At 35.4% G+C, this 22,662-nt stretch overlaps 1 protein-coding gene across 1 annotated transcript in view; it reads left to right on the top strand.

Moving 5' to 3' along the window:
- Positions 1–22,662, top strand: part of VAV1 (vav guanine nucleotide exchange factor 1) — a gene marked incomplete at its 3' end in the record, with an annotated part of 1,650,237 nt that overhangs the window by 614,057 nt on the left and 1,013,518 nt on the right. The window contains 1 exon segment of the mRNA XM_044084720.1: positions 18,825–18,883. Coding sequence (XP_043940655.1) covers positions 18,825–18,883 — 59 coding nt within the window.

Raw genomic sequence — 22,662 nt, forward strand, 5'->3', positions numbered from 1 at the left:
AAGACAGCATATTTTGAAAACCTCCAAAACACAAATAAAAATGATCCTAAACTCTTGTGGTTGTCCATAAAGCAATTACTTACACCAGGGCAAACCTTGACCAGCCTCCTAACAACAAATAGCCCAGATAGTATAAGAACATAATTCAACTCCCACTTTATAAACTTAATGCTGTCTCTCACCATACAGAATGCCTCCACAACTCTCACTATCACAGAACCCCAAACAAACAATACATAGTTCATATTCAACACAACCCCACCACAATAACAAAATACTTAAACAACTGAAATCTACCACAACTGCTGCTTGAAAATTGTGACCAAAGTATCTAAAAATAGCAATAGAACAACACCACAACCCCATTCCCCATCTCCATTCTTAGCACTAGATCAGGTAAAGAACACAGTGTACCTGTTATTTGGAAAATGTCATACATCACACCTCTCCATAAAGGTGGCAACTCTACTGACCTAACCAACTACTGACCAGTTGCCATTCTCCCACCATTATCTAAGATCCTAGAAAATATATATACTCCCAAACAATCGAATACCTCACAATGATCAGAACCTATTCTCTCCTACTCAACACCTTGTCTGACCTTTTCACAGTGGTATCTGCCCCCTCAAAGTTACCAACACTATCAAGGAACTCAGAAACAATAGCAGACTAGACTTAACTGTCTTTCTTTAGCTCTCAAAAGCATTTGTTACAGTTGCACACCTAAACCGACTTCATGATCTTACTTCCCCTACATGTCAGTGTTCTAACACTATCCTGGCTTCACATCTACCTGTCTAATAGGAAACACACTGCTAAATGGCAACATGAGTAAGTACTGCAGTCTCCTACCAACCTCAGTTAGAATTTCCCAGGGATCAATGCTAGGATCCCTTCTCTTTAATATCTTTATTAACAATCTACTGTCTGCCTCCACACAATCAACTATAGTACAATATGCAGTTGATGGTACACTCATCTGTTCTGCTCAGACTCTATCCTCCAAGAAAAACATCACCCATCAAACGTTTTTATCCATTGTATCCTGGTTAGATATCTCAGCCCCACTCATAAACCCCAAACGAAAAAATAATGTTATTTACCCTTAAAAACTACCCAGAACATTTACTCCATATTATATTGTCTAGTAACACAAAAATAAAATGTGTCTCTCAAACCAAACTCCATGGAATATTTATAGATGATCATCTCAAATATGATCACTATCTCCTGCAAGTCATCCAAAAAAATATAATAAACTGGAAACTAGGCTCCCACTATAGGCTGAAACATTTTCTTACTGACCACTCCAGAATCAATACCAAATACTGAAATAAATAGGACATGCTGGAGGGACAGATTCATAAACCAGAGGCTCCCTTAACTCTGGAATAAAATCCCAGTCCAGGTTAGGCAGAGTCCCTCATTGACTCTCTTCAAGAGGAATCTTGATGAGTGGATGGGAGATCGTAGGTTTACCCCGGGTATCACTTCTGTGTCACTGTTAAACAGAAGCACAGTATACTAACCTCGAAAAAGGGCATAGCAAAATTAATTTAAAATGGGTGGCGAAAGCCAAACATACTCTGGCTAGGCTTATAAATGCCCTAGGGCAGATAGCCTAGTATGAACCTATGAACCTATGAAAAACATACCTGCTACCATCCCTATCTTTACTCATCTCAACTCCACACTAAAAAGCAAACTAGAAACAGCCTACAATAGAATTGTCAAATTTGCTTAAAATACCCCCCTCAAAAGCTTCATTATTGCATGCTCCTAAAAGATTTTAGCTGCCTTGAACTTCCACATTACTTTAACTGCTCACAACTCATGATAGCCCTCAAACTAACATACTGCCTGAAAAATGTCCATCTCTGCAAGTCCATTGTAACCATATGGTAGTTCCAGAACCTTCCGATCCAGTAAAATAACACTGCTTTCTGTTACAAAATCAAATAATTCTGCCAGTGATTCATTCACTTTACTCTTATCATGTAACAAAAATCTGAAACTCTATGCCCTTAGAACTAAGACAAACAGACAAACTAAAATAATTTAAAGCTTTGCTAAAAATAAATGCTTATTAGACAACTGGCTATGCTACTGCAGTGCTATAAGCATATAAACACTGCTCATAATCACTTTTCCCTTTCATATAAGGTTAACATCCTTCTTCAGAATCATATAGTCCATCTTTTCCCACCATCTCTATCTGATCTAACATCTCTGTACCTCTGTCTCATGTTCCACTGCACGCTAATATTCTTTATAGACCATACATACTGACATCTAAAACATCCACTGCCTGTACAATTTCTAACCTACTTACTTTACTGCTGAAAAACTCATATTTTACAGCTGTTAAATGACATCATATTATAACAACTTCTAGTGTATGTATAACATCTCTACTGTGTTTAATCAAGAACACCAAACAAAACAGGCATACCAAAGATACTTGCCAAATATGAGATTCTTGCTAAAAGGATAGAATTAATCAAATCCATTTTTAAGGGCAATCAAAAGTTTTACAAAATCTACATGCATCATTCATCCTTTCGGGTTTTTCTTTCCATAGCTGTAATTATTTTCCTGCTTTTTCCAAAACAAATTCTAAGTACTTTTTTATCTGTTAAGTTAAACTTATCACCTCCCAACATACCATCAAAACCCAATCCTTGGCTTTTCTCTTTAATTATTCTTAAACTATTACATTTAAATAATCTTGCAAAATCTTTACTGTTCTACTCATATCAAAACCATTTTTACAGTAATTATAATATGATCTGCATAAGGTAACAAAATTAGTACAACTACCCCTTTATTAGCTATCAAACTCTTTTCCATATCTTTATTTATCAGTGTGGATATCACATTGATTACTAGAGAAAATATTATGCTACTCAAGGGACATTGTTGTCTTATCCCCTTCTGAAACATTATTTCCTTTCTCAATCAAGCATTAACCAAAGCCCTTACTATATTAAATTTATATGCTGTCATACGTACCCTTATAATTTTGTTTCCTTTATTATATTATTTCAATATTTCCAGTAACACATTATTCTGAATAGAATCATATGTTTTGCTTACATCACCTACCATATTTCTAATTTGATTATTTCTGTATAATACATCATCTGTTAATCCTGAATAAGTAAAAGCAGGTCCTGCATACTTTTTTCTTTTATACCATATATGTTTTTATTTATAACTTTCTTTATTTTGTGTTCCATTGTTCTCTGTAAGATCTTCATAAATATTTTATAGTCTGTATTGTGCAAATCTGCTGGTCTCCAATTAATAATTTCTTCTTTACAACATTTTCCATATAATTGTATTACTCTACTACATTGCTCTTTATGTGTAAATCCCTTATTTAACCATTAATTTAAGACAATTAAAAATATCCTTTTTGTGACATTGTCATATTTTTATACGTTATGCATTCTATACCATGCAGACCAGCTGCTGACTGCAAGTTAACTAGCTTTAATACATTTCCTAATTCCTCCATTGCAATATTTTCTCAATTTCCTTACAATCTTGCTCTAAGAAAGAAATGACTTTGCATTCCTTATGAATGTGTATGTTTTGTCCTTTACATACTTTTTCTATTTAATTTCCTACTATTCTCACAAGTTTATCCTGTGTATTATACATTATATCATTTATATCCTTCATGTGCCTCACTGTACGAGTATTTTCCTTAACAATATTATTCAAATAAGGCACAATTTTTTCTTTTTTCTATACAAAAATATATCTTCTTATATAATGAATGCTTTATTTTGACTTTATTCTGATTCTAAACTTCTTGTTCTTTAACAAAATAAACCCCCTTCATCATTCCCTTCCAGACTATCACACTTCCCATTACTTAATGTTGTCTGCATATTTTTACTTCCCTTTTTTTTCTTGTTCAAATTGCATATAACATTTTTATACTTTTGTTTAAAACACAGCCGTTACTCTGACCCATTCTTATAAAAGACTATCAACTCTGCATGACATCTCCACAGTTCTATAATGTTTTCTTTTACTCTTGCTTCCCATTTAACTTAATTTATTCTTTAATCCCTTTACCTGTTTTAAATGCTCATCATTCACTTTTAAATGAATCTGAATAGCTCCATAGTCTGAAAAACCTGTTGTCAAAACACTTTCTTCTAATATTAGTAAGGCTGAAGAAAATAGAAAATAATCTATTTCCATTCTATGTTCACTTCTACTGTAAATCCATCTGCTGTTATCCCAAATTCTCAGTTGCCCACATTTTATAATGTCGAATATTTTTTAATGTCATAATCATTTTTCCTCTGACATCATAAGTTTCAGTTTAAATCACCTATCACAATTATCTACATATTTATAGGAACATATTGAATTTAATTTTTGAACATGTCTTCTTTCTAGTGTGTTGTCACATAAGGGTAAATTGCAACAATTCTCAAAACCTGATCATTCCATCTTATATCAGTAATGGTATTTCTACCCAATATAACCAAAATAGTATCTAAAACCTGTATTATATCCTTGTACAAAATAACTATACCTGAGCAAGTCTCCTTCCCTAAATTCCAAATCACATTATTTTCCCACCATATTTTGGTTTACATATTTCTTCTTTAGTTAAAAATCTAGAATCCTCCAGAATAAAAAATATCACTATCCTGTTGTTTACACCATTCAATGATGGTTATCCTTTCCAAACTTTTTTACCAACTAGTTTATTCGCAGCATTTTACAAGTAGTAATATCTTATTTATGTCATCCCTTACCTTTCTGTTTTTCTTTACTATGACCTTCTGTCATTTTTTTCTTTCTCTTTCCAGTACACTTTTCCAATAGAACTTATTTTTTGTTTAACTATATTCCATTTTGTGTCTTCCATATCACTAATATCTGAGCCTTCTTCTAATACTGTTTTTTTCCATTATCAACTTATTCTTGCTTCTCTTGAAATATCTGTCTATATTAAATCTATTTGTGTATCTATAACATCTGATTCTGCTTCAAAGTGTCTACTGACTTGCCTATGAACAGACTGTGTATCCATATTCTCTGACTCTTATCTCTTCACATTCCAAACCTAAATGTCCTGTCTTTTTACATTTATAGCATTTTAACTGACACGTCTTCATATCATGCCCTGTCTCTCCCTGTATATATATATATATATATATATATATATATATATATATATTTTTTTTTTTTTTTTTTCACAATTGTTAAACAGATGATCAGATTTATTACAAACAAAACAAGTTTTTGGTTGACCTAAATATGTCACCATACTTTTGTCCCCCTCCATATTCATAATATTAGGAATATGTCCAGTTGTTTTCATTTTTAGCATTCAATATCACAAGACAGTCCCACACCCCAGCTCATAAACCTCTTTTATGATATACTTTTGAAATTTCTAATACATATTTGCATATGTTTAATAAATGTTCTTCTAAAGTCTCTTTGTCTAGTTTATTTCTAAATTGTATATGAATTTTTTTCTTGTTTCTGTGAAAAATATACTGATTCCAATGGAAATGGTCTTTCTTTTTTCATATTTTTGAATACATTTCCTTGATCAAGTGTCCAGATTCAAAAATAAACTTACAGTAAGTTTTTTTTATTTATATGTAAAAAAGTGCCTATCTAATTTGCTTTAGTTCCAGGAGGTGTAATTATTTCTAATTTGCTTTAGTTCCAGGAGGTGTAATTATTTAACCCCATATGTTGTATCTGTCCATTTCAGTATCTAATTTGCTTTAATTCCAGGAGGTGTAATTATTTAATCCCAAACGTTGTATCTGTCCATTTCAGTATCTAATTTGCATTAGTTCCAGGAGGTGTAATTATTTAATCCCTACTTTGAATCTGTCCATTTCAGTATCTAATTTGCTTTAGTTCCAGGAGGTGTAATTATTTAATACCATACGTTGTTCCAATTTGCTTTAGTTCCAGGAGGTGTAATTATTTAATCCCATACATTGTTCTAATTTTCTTTAGTTACAGGAGGTGTAATTATTTAATCCCATACATTGTATCTGTCCATTTCAGTATCTAATTTGCTTTAGATCCAGGAGGTGTAATTATTTAATCCCATACATTGTTCTAATTTGCTTTAGTTCCAGGAGGTGTAATTATTTAATCCCATATGTTGTTCTAATTTGCTTTATTTCCAGGAGGTGTAATTATTTAATCCCATATGTTGTTCTAATTTGCTTTAGTTCCAGGAGGTGTAATTATTTAATCCCATACGTTGTTCTAATTTGCTTTAGTTCCAGGAGGTGTAATTTAATACCATACATTGTTCTAATTTGCTTTAGTTCCAGGAGGTGTAATTATTTAATCCCATACGTTGTTCTAATTTGCTTTAGTTCCAGGAGGTGTAATTATTTAATCCCATACGTTGTTCTAATTTGCTTTAGTTTCAGGAGATGTAATTATTTAATCCCATACATTGTATCTGTCCATTTCAGTATCTAATTTGCTTTAGTTCCAGGAGGTGTAATTATTTAATCCCATACGTTGTTCTAATTTGCTTTAGTTCCAGGAGGTGTAATTATTTAATCCCATACGTTGTTCTAATTTGCTTTAGTTCCAGGAGGTGTAATTATTTAATCCCATACATTGTATCTGTAAATTTCAGTATCTTATTTGCTTTAGTTCCAGGAGGTGTAATTATTTAATCCCATATGTTATATCTGTCCATTTCAGTATCTAATTTGCTTTAGTTCCAGGAGGTGTAATTGTTTAATCCGATACATTGTATCTGTCCATTTAAGTATCTAATTTGCTTTAGTTCCAGGAGGTGTAATTATTTAACCCCATACGTTGTATCTGTCCATTTCAGTATCTAATTTGCTTTAGTTACAGGAGGTGTAATTATTTAATCCCATACATTGTATCTGTCCATTTCAGTATCTAATTTGCTTTAGTTCCAGGAGGTGCCATTATTTAATCCCATACGTTGTTCTAATTTGCTTTAGTTCCAGGAGGTGTAATTATTTAATCCCATACATTGTATCTGTCCATTTCAGTATCTTATTTGCTTTAGTTCCAGGAGGTGTAATTATTTAATCCCATATGTTATATCTGTCCATTTCAGTATCTAATTTGCTTTAGTTCCAGGAGGTGTAATTGTTTAATCCGATACATTGTATCTGTCCATTTAAGTATCTAATTTGCTTTAGTTCCAGGAGGTGTAATTATTTAACCCCATACGTTGTATCTGTCCATTTCAGTATCTAATTTGCTTTAGTTACAGGAGGTGTAATTATTTAATCCCATACATTGTATCTGTCCATTTCAGTATCTAATTTGCTTTAGTTCCAGGAGGTGCCATTATTTAATCCCATACGTTGTTCTAATTTGCTTTAGTTCCAGGAGGTGTAATTATTTAATCCCATACGTTGTATCTGTCCATTTCAAAATCGTCTTTTTTCTATTTTTACTTTGAACAACTTTTTTTTTAATCATAGAATTTTTCTTCTCTTCTTTTTCTTTCTGCAATCTTATCTTCACCATTTCTGCATACAACTTTTTCACTGTAGAGTCTACTTGCAGACCATCCTCTTGTTGTATTCAACCCATAATTTCACCCCAGGAAATGTCTTTATTGCTTTCTAGATCACTCACATCTGCCAAATCCATATGTAAACTATCCTGCAACCCTCCTGACTGGAGCATTGTCAAAGCACACGCGTGTGCTGAATCCTCTTCCCCAAAGAGGGTCTGCTGGAAAAAAATCTTCAGAATCCGTGACTGGTATAGCCTTCTTTTTTCTTTCCCCGCCACATGAAACTCCTGCAATGGCTTGACTGCCTTCACATCATCACCACTTACTAAACTGTCTTTTAAAGGCTCGCCCACCATTACCCCGTCCCTTGGATTCTCAGCTATATTTATATCTTCACTCATCTTCTTTTCTCCATCTAAACAGAGCACTTCACTTCTTTCGTATGAATCTACCTTTTTTTGCATTCTGAAATGACTCCATACCTTCTTTTGGTTTCCCAAGCTGCCTCCATGCTTGAAGCAGAAACCAGAAGTATAACAACAATTAGTGCCCTGTAAGGAAAAGTGTGGGGGAAGCTCCCTGCTACCCTGGCCAAATTGCTCCTAGTAGTATGAATACCACCTTGTATCGCTAGTGAAAAATGTTCATAGCCTAGTGGGACTAACCCAATCAACAAAGGATAAATAAAAATAGTTTGTATCTGTAATAACTGTGGAGCTTTTCTCCCGGCCTTTGCTGAAAATGGGATCAACCCTAGTCTGACTTTCCAAGTAAATAAATAAATATATATATATATATAATATGGGTCTACTTCAAATTATCGAATGCTTTCTTTGTCAAATCCCATTTCATATAATCCACTTTTTCAAATCTCATTATATCAAACTCCCAGAACTACAAAAACAAAACCCCAGGAAAGGAACCATTTGGCTACCATGGTGAACGTTGCCCTTCCTCTACTGTAGTGTGACTTCAGAGTTGGTATATTTAGCTATATATATATTTTTTCTTTTCACAATTGTTAAACAGATGATCAGATTTATTACAAACAAAACAAGTTTTTGGTTGACCTAAATATGTCACCATACTTTTGTCCCCCTCCATATTCATAATATTAGGAATATGTCCAGTTATTTTCATTTATAGCATTCAATATCACAAGACAGTCCCACACCCCAGCTCATAAACCTCTTTTATGATATACTTTTGAAATTTCTAATACATATTTGCATATGTTTAATAAATGTTCTTCTAAAGTCTCTTTGTCTAGTTTATTTCTAAATTGTATATGAATTTTTTTCTTGTTTCTGTGAAAAATATACTGATTCCAATGGAAATGGTCTTTCTTTTTTCATATTTTTGAATACATTTCCTTGATCAAGTGTCCAGATTCAAAAATAAACTTACAGTAAGTTTTTTTTATTTATATGTAAAAAAGTGCCTATCTAATTTGCTTTAGTTCCAGGAGGTGTAATTATTTCTAATTTGCTTTAGTTCCAGGAGGTGTAATTATTTAATCCCAAACGTTGTATCTGTCCATTTCAGTATCTAATTTGCTTTAGTTCCAGGAGGTGTAATTATTTAATCCCTACTTTGAATCTGTCCATTTCAGTATCTAATTTGTTTTAGTTCCAGGAGGTGTAATTATTTAATACCATACGTTGTTCCAATTTGCTTTAGTTCCAGGAGGTGTAATTATTTAATTCCATACATTGTTCTAATTTGCTTTAGTTACAGGAGGTGTAATTATTTAATCCCATACATTGTATCTGTCCATTTCAGTATCTAATTTGCTTTAGATCCAGGAGGTGTAATTATTTAATCCCATACATTGTTCTAATTTGCTTTAGTTCCAGGAGGTGTAATTATTTAATCCCATATGTTTTTCTAATTTGCTTTAGTTCCAGGAGGTGTAATTATTTAATCCCATACGTTGTTCTAATTTGCTTTAGTTCAAGAAGGTGTAATTATTTAATCCCATACATTGTTCTAATTTGCTTTAGTTCCAGGAGGTGTAATTATTTAATCCCATGCGTTGTTCTAATTTGCTTTAGTTTCAGGAGGTGTAATTTAATACCATACATTGTTCTAATTTGCTTTAGTTCCAGGAGGTGTAATTATTTAATCCCATACGTTGTTCTAATTTGCTTTAGTTTCAGGAGATGTAATTATTTAATCCCATACATTGTATCTGTCCATTTCAGTATCTAATTTGCTTTAGTTCCAGGAGGTGTAATTATTTAATCCCATATGTTGTTCTAATTTGCTTTAGTTCCAGGAGGTGTAATTATTTAATCCCATACGTTGTTCTAATTTGCTTTAGTTCCAGGAGGTGTAATTATTTAATCCCATACATTGTATCTGTCCATTTCAGTATCTTATTTGCTTTAGTTCCAGGAGGTGTAATTATTTAATCCCATATGTTATATCTGTCCATTTCAGTATCTAATTTGCTTTAGTTCCAGGAGGTGTAATTGTTTAATCCGATACATTGTATCTGTCCATTTAAGTATCTAATTTGCTTTAGTTCCAGGAGGTGTAATTATTTAACCCCATACGTTGTATCTGTCCATTTCAGTATCTAATTTGCTTTAGTTACAGGAGGTGTAATTATTTAATCCCATACATTGTATCTGTCCATTTCAGTATCTAATTTGCTTTAGTTCCAGGAGGTGCCATTATTTAATCCCATACGTTGTTCTAATTTGCTTTAGTTCCAGGAGGTGTAATTCTTTAATCCCATACGTTGTATCTGTCCATTTCAAAATCGTCTTTTTTCTATTTTTACTTTGAACAACTTTTTTTTTAATCATAGAATTTTCTTCTCTTCTTTTTCTTTCTGCAATCTTATCTTCACCATTTCTGCATACAACGTTTTCACTGTAGAGTCTACTTGCAGACCATCCTCTTGTTGTATTCAACCCATAATTTCACCCCAGGAAATGTCTTTATTGCTTTCTAGATCACTCACATCTGCCAAATCCATATGTAAACTATCCTGCAACCCTCCTGACTGGAGCATTGTCAAAGCACACACGTGTGCTGAATCCTCTTCCCCAAAGAGGGTCTGCTGGAAAAAAATCTTCAGAATCCGTGACTGGTATAGCCTTCTTTTTTCTTTCCCCACCACATGAAACTCCTGCAATGGCTTGACTGCCTTCACATCATCACCACTTACTAAACTGTCCTTTAAAGGCTCGCCCACCATTACCTCGTCCCTTGGATTCTCAGCTATATTTATATCTTCACTCATCTTCTTTTCTCCATCTAAACAGAGCACTTCACTTCTTTCATATGAATCTACCTTTTTTTGCATTCTGAAATGACTCCATACCTTCTTTTGTTTTCCCCAAGCTGCCTCCATGCTTGAAGCAGAAACCAGAAGTATAACAACAATTAGTTCCCCTGTAAGGAAAAGTGTGGGGGAAGCTCCCTGCTACCCTGGCCAAATTGCTCCTAGTAGTATGAATACCACCTTGTATCGCTAGTGAAAAATGTTCATAGCCTAGTGGGACTAACCCAATCAACAAAGGATAAATAAAAATAGTTTGTATCTGTAATAACTGTGGAGCTTTTCTCCCCGGGCCTTTGCTGAAAATGGGATCAACCCTAGTCTGACTTTCCAAGTAAATAAATAAATATATATATATATATATATATAATATGGGTCTACTTCAAATTATCGAATGCTTTCTTTGTCAAATCCCATTTCATATAATCCACTTTTTCAAATCTCATTATATCAAACTCCCAGAACTACAAAAACAAAACCCCAGGAAAGGAACCATTTGGCTACCATGGTGAACGTTGCCCTTCCTCTACTGTAGTGTGACTTCAGAGTTGGTATATTTAGCTATATATATATTTTTTTCTTTTCACAATTGTTAAACAGATGATCAGATTTATTACAAACAAAACAAGTTTTTGGTTGACCTAAATATGTCACCATACTTTTGTCCCCCTCCATATTCATAATATTAGGAATATGTCCAGTTGTTTTCATTTATAGCATTCAATATCACAAGACAGTCCCACACCCCAGCTCATAAACCTCTTTTATGATATACTTTTGAAATTTCTAATACATATTTGCATATGTTTAATAAATGTTCTTCTAAAGTCTCTTTGTCTAGTTTATTTCTAAATTGTATATGAATTTTTTTCTTGTTTCTGTGAAAAATATACTGATTCCAATGGAAATGGTCTTTCTTTTTTTATATTTTTGAATACATTTCCTTGATCAAGTGTCCAGATTCAAAAATAAACTTACAGTAAGTTTTTTTTATTTATATGTAAAAAAGTGCCTATCTAATTTGCTTTAGTTCCAGGAGGTGTAATTATTTCTAATTTGCTTTAGTTCCAGGAGGTGTAATTATTTAACCCCATACGTTGTATCTGTCCATTTCAGTATCTAATTTGCTTTAATTCCAGGAGGTGTAATTATTTAATCCCAAACGTTGTATCTGTCCATTTCAGTATCTAATTTGCTTTAGTTCCAGGAGGTGTAATTATTTAATCCCTACTTTGAATCTGTCCATTTCAGTATCTAATTTGCTTTAGTTCCAGGAGGTGTAATTATTTAATACCATACGTTGTTCCAATTTGCTTTAGTTCCAGGAGGTGTAATTATTTAATTCCATACATTGTTCTAATTTGCTTTAGTTACAGGAGGTGTAATTATTTAATCCCATACATTGTATCTGTCCATTTCAGTATCTAATTTGCTTTAGATCCAGGAGGTGTAATTATTTAATCCCATACATTGTTCTAATTTGCTTTAGTTCCAGGAGGTGTAATTATTTAATCCCATATGTTGTTCTAATTTGCTTTAGTTCCAGGAGGTGTAATTATTTAATCCCATACGTTGTTCTAATTTGCTTTAGTTCAAGAAGGTGTAATTATTTAATCCCATATGTTGTTCTAATTTGCTTTATTTCCAGGAGGTGTAATTATTTAATCCCATACGTTGTTCTAATTTGCTTTAGTTCCAGGAGGTGTAATTTAATACCATACATTGTTCTAATTTGCTTTAGTTCCAGGAGGTGTAATTATTTAATCCCATACGTTGTTCTAGTTTGCTTTAGTTCCAGGAGGTGTAATTTAATACCATACATTGTTCTAATTTGCTTTAGTTCCAGGAGGTGTAATTATTTAATCCCATACGTTGTTCTAATTTGCTTTAGTTCCAGGAGGTGTAATTATTTAATCCCATACGTTGTTCTAATTTGCTTTAGTTTCAGGAGATGTAATTATTTAATCCCATACATTGTATCTGTCCATTTCAGTATCTAATTTGCTTTAGTTCCAGGAGGTGTAATTATTTAATCCCATATGTTGTTCTAATTTGCTTTAGTTCCAGGAGGTGTAATTATTTAATCCCATACGTTGTTCTAATTTGCTTTAGTTCCAGGAGGTGTAATTATTTAATCCCATACATTGTATCTGTCCATTTCAGTATCTTATTTGCTTTAGTTCCAGGAGGTGTAATTATTTAATCCCATATGTTATATCTGTCCATTTCAGTATCTAATTTGCTTTAGTTCCAGGAGGTGTAATTGTTTAATCCGATACATTGTATCTGTCCATTTAAGTATCTAATTTGCTTTAGTTCCAGGAGGTGTAATTATTTAACCCCATACGTTGTATCTGTCCATTTCAGTATCTAATTTGCTTTAGTTACAGGAGGTGTAATTATTTAATCCCATACATTGTATCTGTCCATTTCAGTATCTAATTTGCTTTAGTTCCAGGAGGTGCCATTATTTAATCCCATACGTTGTTCTAATTTGCTTTATTTCCAGGAGGTGTAATTCTTTAATCCCATACGTTGTATCTGTCCATTTCAAAATCGTCTTTCTTCTATTTTTACTTTGAACAACTTTTTTTTTTAATCATAGAATTTTTCTTCTCTTCTTTTTCTTTCTGCAATCTTATCTTCACCATTTCTGCATACAACGTTTTCACTGTAGAGTCTACTTGCAGACCATCCTCTTGTTGTATTCAACCCATAATTTCACCCCAGGAAATGTCTTTATTGCTTTCTAGATCACTCACATCTGCCAAATCCATATGTAAACTATCCTGCAACCCTCCTGACTGGAGCATTGTCAAAGCACACACGTGTGCTGAATCCTCTTCCCCAAAGAGGGTCTGCTGGAAAAAAATCTTCAGAATCCGTGACTGGTATAGCCTTCTTTTTTCTTTCCCCACCACATGAAACTCCTGCAATGGCTTGACTGCCTTCACATCATCACCACTTACTAAACTGTCCTTTAAAGGCTCGCCCACCATTACCTCGTCCCTTGGATTCTCAGCTATATTTATATCTTCACTCATCTTCTTTTCTCCATCTAAACAGAGCACTTCACTTCTTTCATATGAATCTACCTTTTTTGCATTCTGAAATGACTCCATACCTTCTTTTGTTTTCCCCAAGCTGCCTCCATGCTTGAAGCAGAAACCAGAAGTATAACAACAATTAGTGCCCCTGTAAGGAAAAGTGTGGGGGAAGCTCCCTGCTACCCTGGCCAAATTGCTCCTAGTAGTATGAATACCACCTTGTATCGCTAGTGAAAAATGTTCATAGCCTAGTGGGACTAACCCAATCAACAAAGGATAAATAAAAATAGTTTGTATCTGTAATAACTGTGGAGCTTTTCTCCCCGGGCCTTTGCTGAAAATGGGATCAACCCTAGTCTGACTTTCCAAGTAAATAAATAAATATATATATATATATAATATGGGTCTACTTCAAATTATCGAATGTTTTCTTTGTCAAATCCCATTTCATATAATCCACTTTTTCAAATCTCATTATATCAAACTCCCAGAACTACAAAAACGAAACCCCAGGAAAGGAACCATTTGGCTACCATGGTGAACGTTGCCCTTCCTCTACTGTAGTGTGACTTCAGAGTTGGTATATTTAGCTGTGGGGGGGGGTAAAGCCCCCCCCCCTCACTTGGAGTGTTTTTTTTGTTTTTCTATTTGTTGTTTTATCCTGGTGGTCAAGTGGTTCCTTTCCCGGGGTTTCCTTTTCATAGTTATGGTAGTTCGATATAATGAGATTCGAAGAAGTGGATTCGATGAAATGGGATTCGATAAAGTAAGTATCCAATAATTTGAACTAAATCCATAAATCCATATATGTTTCAAGGATTTCATAGCATTGCATGACTGCCCAAATCAGATTTCTTGGCACCTTGTCATATATTTTCATGTCTTCTCAGTGTCTAAGAATTGCTCTGTTAGACTCTTTCTTCATTTCATTGAACATTGGTTCAGTTCTGCTGCATTCTGACCTGAATCCAAACTGCTCATCTCACTTTGCACTGCTCTGCATACTTATTTATCAATCACTCTCTTTCATACAGGATGACAGGAGTTTAATACCTGTGTATTACCTGTGATTGTGAATATTTCCTTTGTTTGTGTACACTGGTGCTGGAATGATTATTTGCCACTCATCTGGAATATGACTCTTTCTCATACTTCTCAACCTCTTAGAGCAAGAAATCTGGAGAAAGCCATAAATAATAGGGGGACAAATGCCCCAAATTAGGGACAATTTTTAAAGACTGTTCTTACAAATGTAGAAAGTTTATAGAATAACATGATTTACATTAGTATGGATTTTCTGAAGGGTATGAAGTCTGAAACTGAAATGTCTGCCTTTATATTTTGACTTCAGCCCTCAATGATTTGCCAATAATGTGTTAGAAAAGCAAAATTCTATGGGTAACAGGCCAAAAATATGAGGAAAATTCAGGACATTCTGCAAATATCTTTCCAGTTGAGAGGTCCGTCTTACTCGATATCATGATGAGTCCCTTCAGGAGCTTTATCTGCCATAATCTATCCAACGTATTGATCATGTTTAGCCATCCAGGATTCTCTTCAGCACCAGGTATCTCACTGTTCAAAAATCCCTTTTAAGTCACACCTCTTGCACTCCTGGCTCTGTACTTACATCACATAAATGCGTTCCTGCTCTCCTCCAATCCTTCCTACCTTCCTCTCTTCTCAGCTTACTGTCCTTGTACTCCAATACTAAAAACTCCTCAAATATTGCCATACAGAGCCTACTATGTGTAAATTAAGCTTGCTTTGAACAAACCATTGTAAATATATTATTTCTTGTGTGACATATCTTTTGATTGTATAATTACCACTGCACATATTGTTTAATGTGGAGCTTTTCTTCCTGGGCCTCCACTGCAAATAGACCCCATTCCAGTCAGACTTTCCTGGTCAACAAATGTAAAATAAAATAAAAATAAAAAAATGTGATCAGATATGCTGTTGATCATGTGATCAGATGTGCCATTATTTTATCTGACTGTACACTTTCCCTGAATTCATTTTACTTGGTCCAGTTCACACTTCTTCTTCTGGGGTCTCGGGTTTTCTTTATTTAGAAAATTGTTGAAGTGTTACTGTCTTCTCTCACTGATACCATCTGGAATGTTGAGCAGATTGTAGTTGGCATCATTTGTGAATAGTATCTACTGATTATTTCCTTTGTCTTTCTGTCATTTCCTTGCAACGTGCTCGGGCTTCTTCATGCCATGTGCTGCGTCACCTTTAGGAGGCCGGTAAACGGTTTCTGACACCTTCAGCTTTACAATTGTCACTGCTCTGTTAGCATTGTTTTTAGCCATCCAGGATTCCTTCTCAGACTGTTGTGTCTTTTCTATTTCCCCTTCTTTCTGCATCCTTCTTTCTTGTGTTAACTTCTTAGGCGTCTCCATTCCACCATCAGCGTTCATTGTGTACCTTATTTCCAAGCTGGCTTGACCACAGATCTGTTCTATCATCTTCACGCATGCTGTTTTGGGATATTGAAATTCTTTTCCTGTTTCTCACTATTTCAGCTTCTTCCTGAGGTGCTAGAGCATTACCTCACTCTAATCAACTTCCAATTTTCAGCCAAGTCTCTGTTGATCTTAGAGTCTTCCCTAATCATTGCTTGCAGTTGATTGTGGCTAACAGTTGCTTATTCTGGGATGACTTTTTAACTATGGATGACTTTGCAATCTCTGGACTTTCTTCTGAAAATGCATGAATGAAAGCTTGAAGCAAAATCAGTTTACATTTTTCTTGCTAGAAGGAAGTGTACCTTAGTTCCATGCTGTCTACTTTGGTATGGGATCTTGTGACCGCTTCTGTTGGTGAACTATATAGTGGCCATCATTAATCTGTCAGACAAAAGTCCAGAACAGCTTCTCCGTCATTAATCCTGCTGACCGAACCATGTGGACCCAGGCAGTCCTCATTTCCAATTCTATCTGTCTGTCCTGATATGACTATTCTGATCACCAATTGTGTAGAACAACTCATTGTGGTATAGTTAGAAATAATTCTGGATAATTTACTTAATAGAGATATTGATGGAAACACTGCCAAACAAAAAATCTCCAGGGTGCTATATACATGATTCTGTGAAGGTGGTGCTGTATGCCTTTAGCCATGTCTTCTTTTGTTAAATCTCCAGGTTTTCTTTCACCTGGACTGGGTCATCTAGTAAATGTTTTAAGAAGGCTATGAAAGGTAGTGTAGCTATTAAAAAATCATCTTTTAAAACAATGTAAAGTTTGATGGTCTTACCATCTTAACATTAGTATTTGCATCAACCCTCTTTTTCCCCATTTTGTACATTTGGTCGGGCTGTCATATCAATAGTGACCATCAACCAGAGTTAGTGTTCATACCACCAGATGGCTGCCCTTAACATTTCTCATTAAACTCATTCAATAATAAATAAATACTTGTTTTGCCGCTTGAAGTTGTATCTTTATGCTGATTGTCTACTTTTTAAGAATTTTCAGACTCTTAACTGTTTTGACTTTTATTTTTAATGGAGTGTTAATAAATATTTTTTTCAGGCATGCCGTATATGTTGTGCATAGTTTCAAATATGTTTTTATCATTTTAATTTGTTATTACTATTAATTGAGACAAAACTAAAAACTAATAATATTTTCTTTTTTTTGAGAAAATTCTTGTTCTGCTACAAGATTTCAGTTGTGAATTTTTACTGAAAACGTCATCATGTCCAGGAGTTCAGGCTTGAGGAAAACAGGTATTTCTCCTGGCAAGCAGCTACTCCTGGACTGGATACCACTGCTTACAGTGCTGCACGCACGCTCACATGCAAGTTACACACACACACACACACACACACACACACACACACACACACACACACACTTATATATATATATATATATATATATATATATATATATATATATATATATATACATATACACACCCACACCCACACAGACACAGACACAGACACACACACACACACAGATACAATGCACAGAAGCACATATATGTGTTTGTGCGTGTGTGTCTATGTATATATATATATATATATTGACTGCGGTGGTGGTGCTGCGGTAGCGCTGTCGCCTCACAGTAAGATGCTGTCCCGTTCGATTCTCATCTAGAGCATCTTCTGTCTGGAGACATGCATGAATGGGCGTACCTTCATTGAAGGTTGTGCATCAGGGCTGGCAACTCGACATGTAAAAATCTACTGCTAATCATTAGCGGACTGGAGTTCCGCTGTGGCGACCCCTAACTGGGAAAAGCCAAAAGACACAACAACAACAATATATATATATATATATATATATATATATATATGTGTGTGTGTGTGTGTGTGTGTGTGTGTGTGTATAATATAGATAGACATATATATATATATATATATATATATATATATATATATATATATATATATATATATATATATATACAGAGAGATAGATGTAAATGCAGTTCAAAATGTAGACAGTTCAGAATGTAGACCGAGGTAAATGGGTTGTTGTAAGGGGTGGGAGTGTGTTTGTGTAAATGGGTTGGTGGTAGAGTAAAGGTTAATTAAAGGGATAGCTCTTGTGTTGTGCATGTTATTGGTGCATGTTTCTGTGTCTGAGCCTGTTGTGTGTAGTGATAATGTTAAGCAAAATGTATTTATAAGGTAAGTTGCAGGGTTGGATTTACAGTCCAGTTTAGGATTAGCACGAATTAGTAAAGTAGTGCAGGAGGGTGTGTCTAATGTGATGCAAAAACACCGCAGATAGCAAGAGCATCACTCTATGTGGGTGTGGCCTGAAGAGCAACCAAACTTTATAACTGCTCACAATTCAACAGATGGAGAACAATTTGCATAAATAGTTTCTATAATGTCTAGAAAATGTGAAACATTCCTTACACATTTCATGCTGAACTTTATTTGTGTCATCACTGAGTTCTCCCTGCTGATTTCTTTTTTCCCCCACAGGTCTTGGAAACATTGTCCATTTTGTCATATACACAAGCAGCTCTGAGTAAAGGATTCACGTAAGTTTATCTTTTTATTATATGTTACCCATACATGAGCAAAATGAGTAACTTCATTAGTTGTAAATCAGTAAATATACTGCTAACTCAGAATGCTCTGTTCTTTTATTTAATGTCTGTACCTACTCATTAACGGCTCATGCTCTGCAATCTCTGACAGAAAAGGTTTTATCAATTTCTTTCATTTATCACCTTGTTCCTTCCTGAACTCTTAGCACATTGTCACACTCATAAATTTTATCCATGCAAATAAGTACCAGGACTGACTCTTGCTTAGTTTTCACTTGCTCTTTTAGGGCTTTGAATACTTTCAGTTTTTGTCTCAGTACTCTTCCAGCACTGAGTATAACACATCCCATCATGCAGCACTGAGTAGAACACACCCCATCATGCAACACTGAGTATAACACACTCCCATTATGAAGCACAGAGTATAACACACTTTTATCATGGAGCACAAAGTATAACACATGGTCATCATGGATCACAGCATATTCCCAAAACTGTATACAACACTCTTACAATTGATTCCAAACACAAAACATAATACTGCTAGTACAGTGTACAGTACTCCCAGCATGGAGCACAGCATACTAACAAAACTGTATACAACACTCTTAGCTTGGATTCCAAACACAAAGCATAACACTGTTAGTACCTGTGTACAATACTCCCAGCATGGAGCACAGTATACTCCCAAAACCATATGCAACACTCTTAGCATGGATTGCAAACACAAAGCATAACACTGCTAGTACTGTGTACAGTACTCCCAGCATGGAGCACAGCATACTCCCAAAATGTATACAACACTCTTAGTGTGGATTAGAAACACAAAGCATAACACTGTTAGTACTGTGTACAATACTCCCAGCATGGATCACAGCATACCCCCAAAACTTTATACAACACTCTTAGTGTGGATTAGAAACACAAAGCATAACACTGCTAGTATGCTAGTACTGTGTACAATACTCCAAGCATGGAACACAGCATACTCCTAAAACTGTATACAACACTCTTAGCATGGATTACAAATACAAAGCATAACACTGCTAGTACTGTGTACAATACTCCCAGCATAGAACACAGCATACTCCCAAAGCAGTATTGAACACTCTTAGCATGGATTCCAAATACAAAACATAACACTATTAGTACTGTGAGCAATATTCCCAGCATGAAGCACAGCGTACTCCGAAAATCATATACAACACTCTTAGCATGAATTACAAACACAAAACATAGCACTACTAGTACAGTGTACATTACTCCCAGCATGGAGCATAGCATACTCCCAAAACTGTATACAACACTCTTAGCATGGATTACAAACACAAAGCATAACACTGCTGGTACAGTGTACATTACTCCCAGCATAGAACACAGCATACTCCCAAAACTGTATACAACACTCTTAGCATGGATTACAAACACAAAGCATAACACTGCTAGTACTGTGCACAATACTCACAGCATGGAGTGCTATACTCTTGGCTATGACTGCTGCACCCCTAATGCAGAGTGCAGTACTCCCAGAATGGAGTACAACACTCCCAACATTGAAAACACCATAGTTGGAATACAAACTGTAACAATTTAAGCATGAAATACAATGGCCCCAGTACAGAGTACAACACTCCCAGCATGGAGTACAACACTCCCCACACTGAATATAGCACTCTGGACTGGAATATAACACTCTCTATACAATACTGCACTCTCAGCACTGACTTCAGGACTTGTAGAACAGAACAATGCACCTAACATAGACAAAAGCAGTCCTTGTATGGAGAACAGTATTTCTAGCATGGAATTTTCTACTCCCATTCTGAAATAAAACACTTCCAATGTGAAATATAGCAGTCCCGACTCTGAGTTCAGCAATACCAGAGTAGAATGCAACATTCCCAATATGGAATGCCACACTGCCATTACTGAGTACAGTGCTCCCATTGTAGAATCCAGCATTCCCAGTACTGGGTATAACATTTCCAGAAGGGAATATAGCACTGCCAGCATGACGTCCAGCACTCAGCATGAAACACTATTCTGGTTAGCACTTAATAAAATATATTCCGAACACTGAGTACAGTGTGCTCTTTGCAGTGAGGGCAGCATGTAATACAACACTCTCAGCACTGAGCAAAACACACTCCCAGCATGGAGTAAAACATTCCCAGAATGAAGTACAAAACTGCCCCATCACTGTGTACAGTACATTCCCAGCACAAAGTGCAACATTTCCAACATGGAAGACAGTGCTTCCAGGACTACGTGCATCACTTCAAGCTTGGAATAAAGTATTCCTATCATGGAATGCTATACTCTCATTACATATATGAGTACAACATGATAATAATAAAGTAAACACTATCAGCATGAAATAACAAAACATAAAATACCTTTCTGCAATGACTATAACATGATCCTTGCATTCAGTGCAACATTCCAGGAGGAATACAACAATCACCACTGAGTAAAGCACTGTCCCAGTATGGAGTGCAACAATCTTAAAATGGAGTACAATGCAATTCTATCAATGAGTACAACTCACTCCCAGCAGAGTGCAATACTCCCAGTATGGGGTAAAATACTCCAAGCACTAAATACAACTCTCCCAGCATTGAGTGCAACACATTTACAGCATGGAATACAAGACTCCAAGTATACTGAATACAATAGACTCCAGGAACTGAGTACCATACAGTGCCTGTACAGAATACAATCAACCCACCGAGTATGGAATATAACATTCCTGTTATGGAATACAGCATTCTCACATCAGAGTACAGTACTCCTAGCATTGTGTACATCCACGTTCCCACCACGGAATACAGAACTCCTGGCGGTAAGTACAGTGCACTGCCCACACTGAGTACATCACTCAAACACCGAACACAGAATATGTCATAGACACTAAGAACAACACACTCCCTGATTTTAATACAAAACACCCAGGATGAACAGCAATACTAAAAGCATGGCAGGCAACACTGAGAGAATAAAGTGCAGGACTCCAGGCATGATAAATGCTACTGCCAGCACTGAGTACAACACTCTCATGTTAGAGTACATTGCCAGCACTGAGTACAATACTCCCATGTTAGAGTACAATGCCAGCACTGAGTACAACACTCCCATGTTAGAGTACAATACCAGCACTGAGCAAAACACTTCTATGTTAGAGTACAATGCCAGCACTGAGTACAACACTCCCATGTTAGAGTACAATGCCAGCACTGAGTACAATACTCCCATGTTAGAGTACAATGCCAGCACTGAGTACAACACTCCCAAGGTAGAGTACAATGCCATCACTTAGTACAACACTCCCATGTTAGAGTACAATGCCAGCACTGAGTACAACACTCCCATGTTAGAGTACAATGCCAGCACTGAGTACAACACTCCCATGTTAGAGTACAATGCCAGCACTGTGTACAACATTCCCATGTTAGAGTACAATGCCAACACCGAGTACAACACTCCCATGTTAGAGTACAATGCCAGCACTGTGTACAACACTCCCATGTTAGAGTACATTGCCAGCACTGTGTACAACATTCCCATGTTAGAGTACACTGCCAGCACTGAGTACAACACTCCCATGTTAGAGTACAATGCCAGCACTGAGTACAACACTCCCATGTTAGAGTACAATGTCAGCACTGAGTACAACACTCCCATGTTAGAGTACAATGCCAGCACTGAGTATAACACTCCCATGTTAGAGTACAATGCCGGCACTGTGTACAACATTCCCATGTTAGAGTACA

This window comes from Protopterus annectens, chromosome 9.part0, assembly GCF_019279795.1.
Source record: "Protopterus annectens isolate FY-2018-M chromosome 9.part0, PAN1.0, whole genome shotgun sequence".
Taxonomy (NCBI): Eukaryota; Metazoa; Chordata; order Ceratodontiformes; family Protopteridae; genus Protopterus; species Protopterus annectens.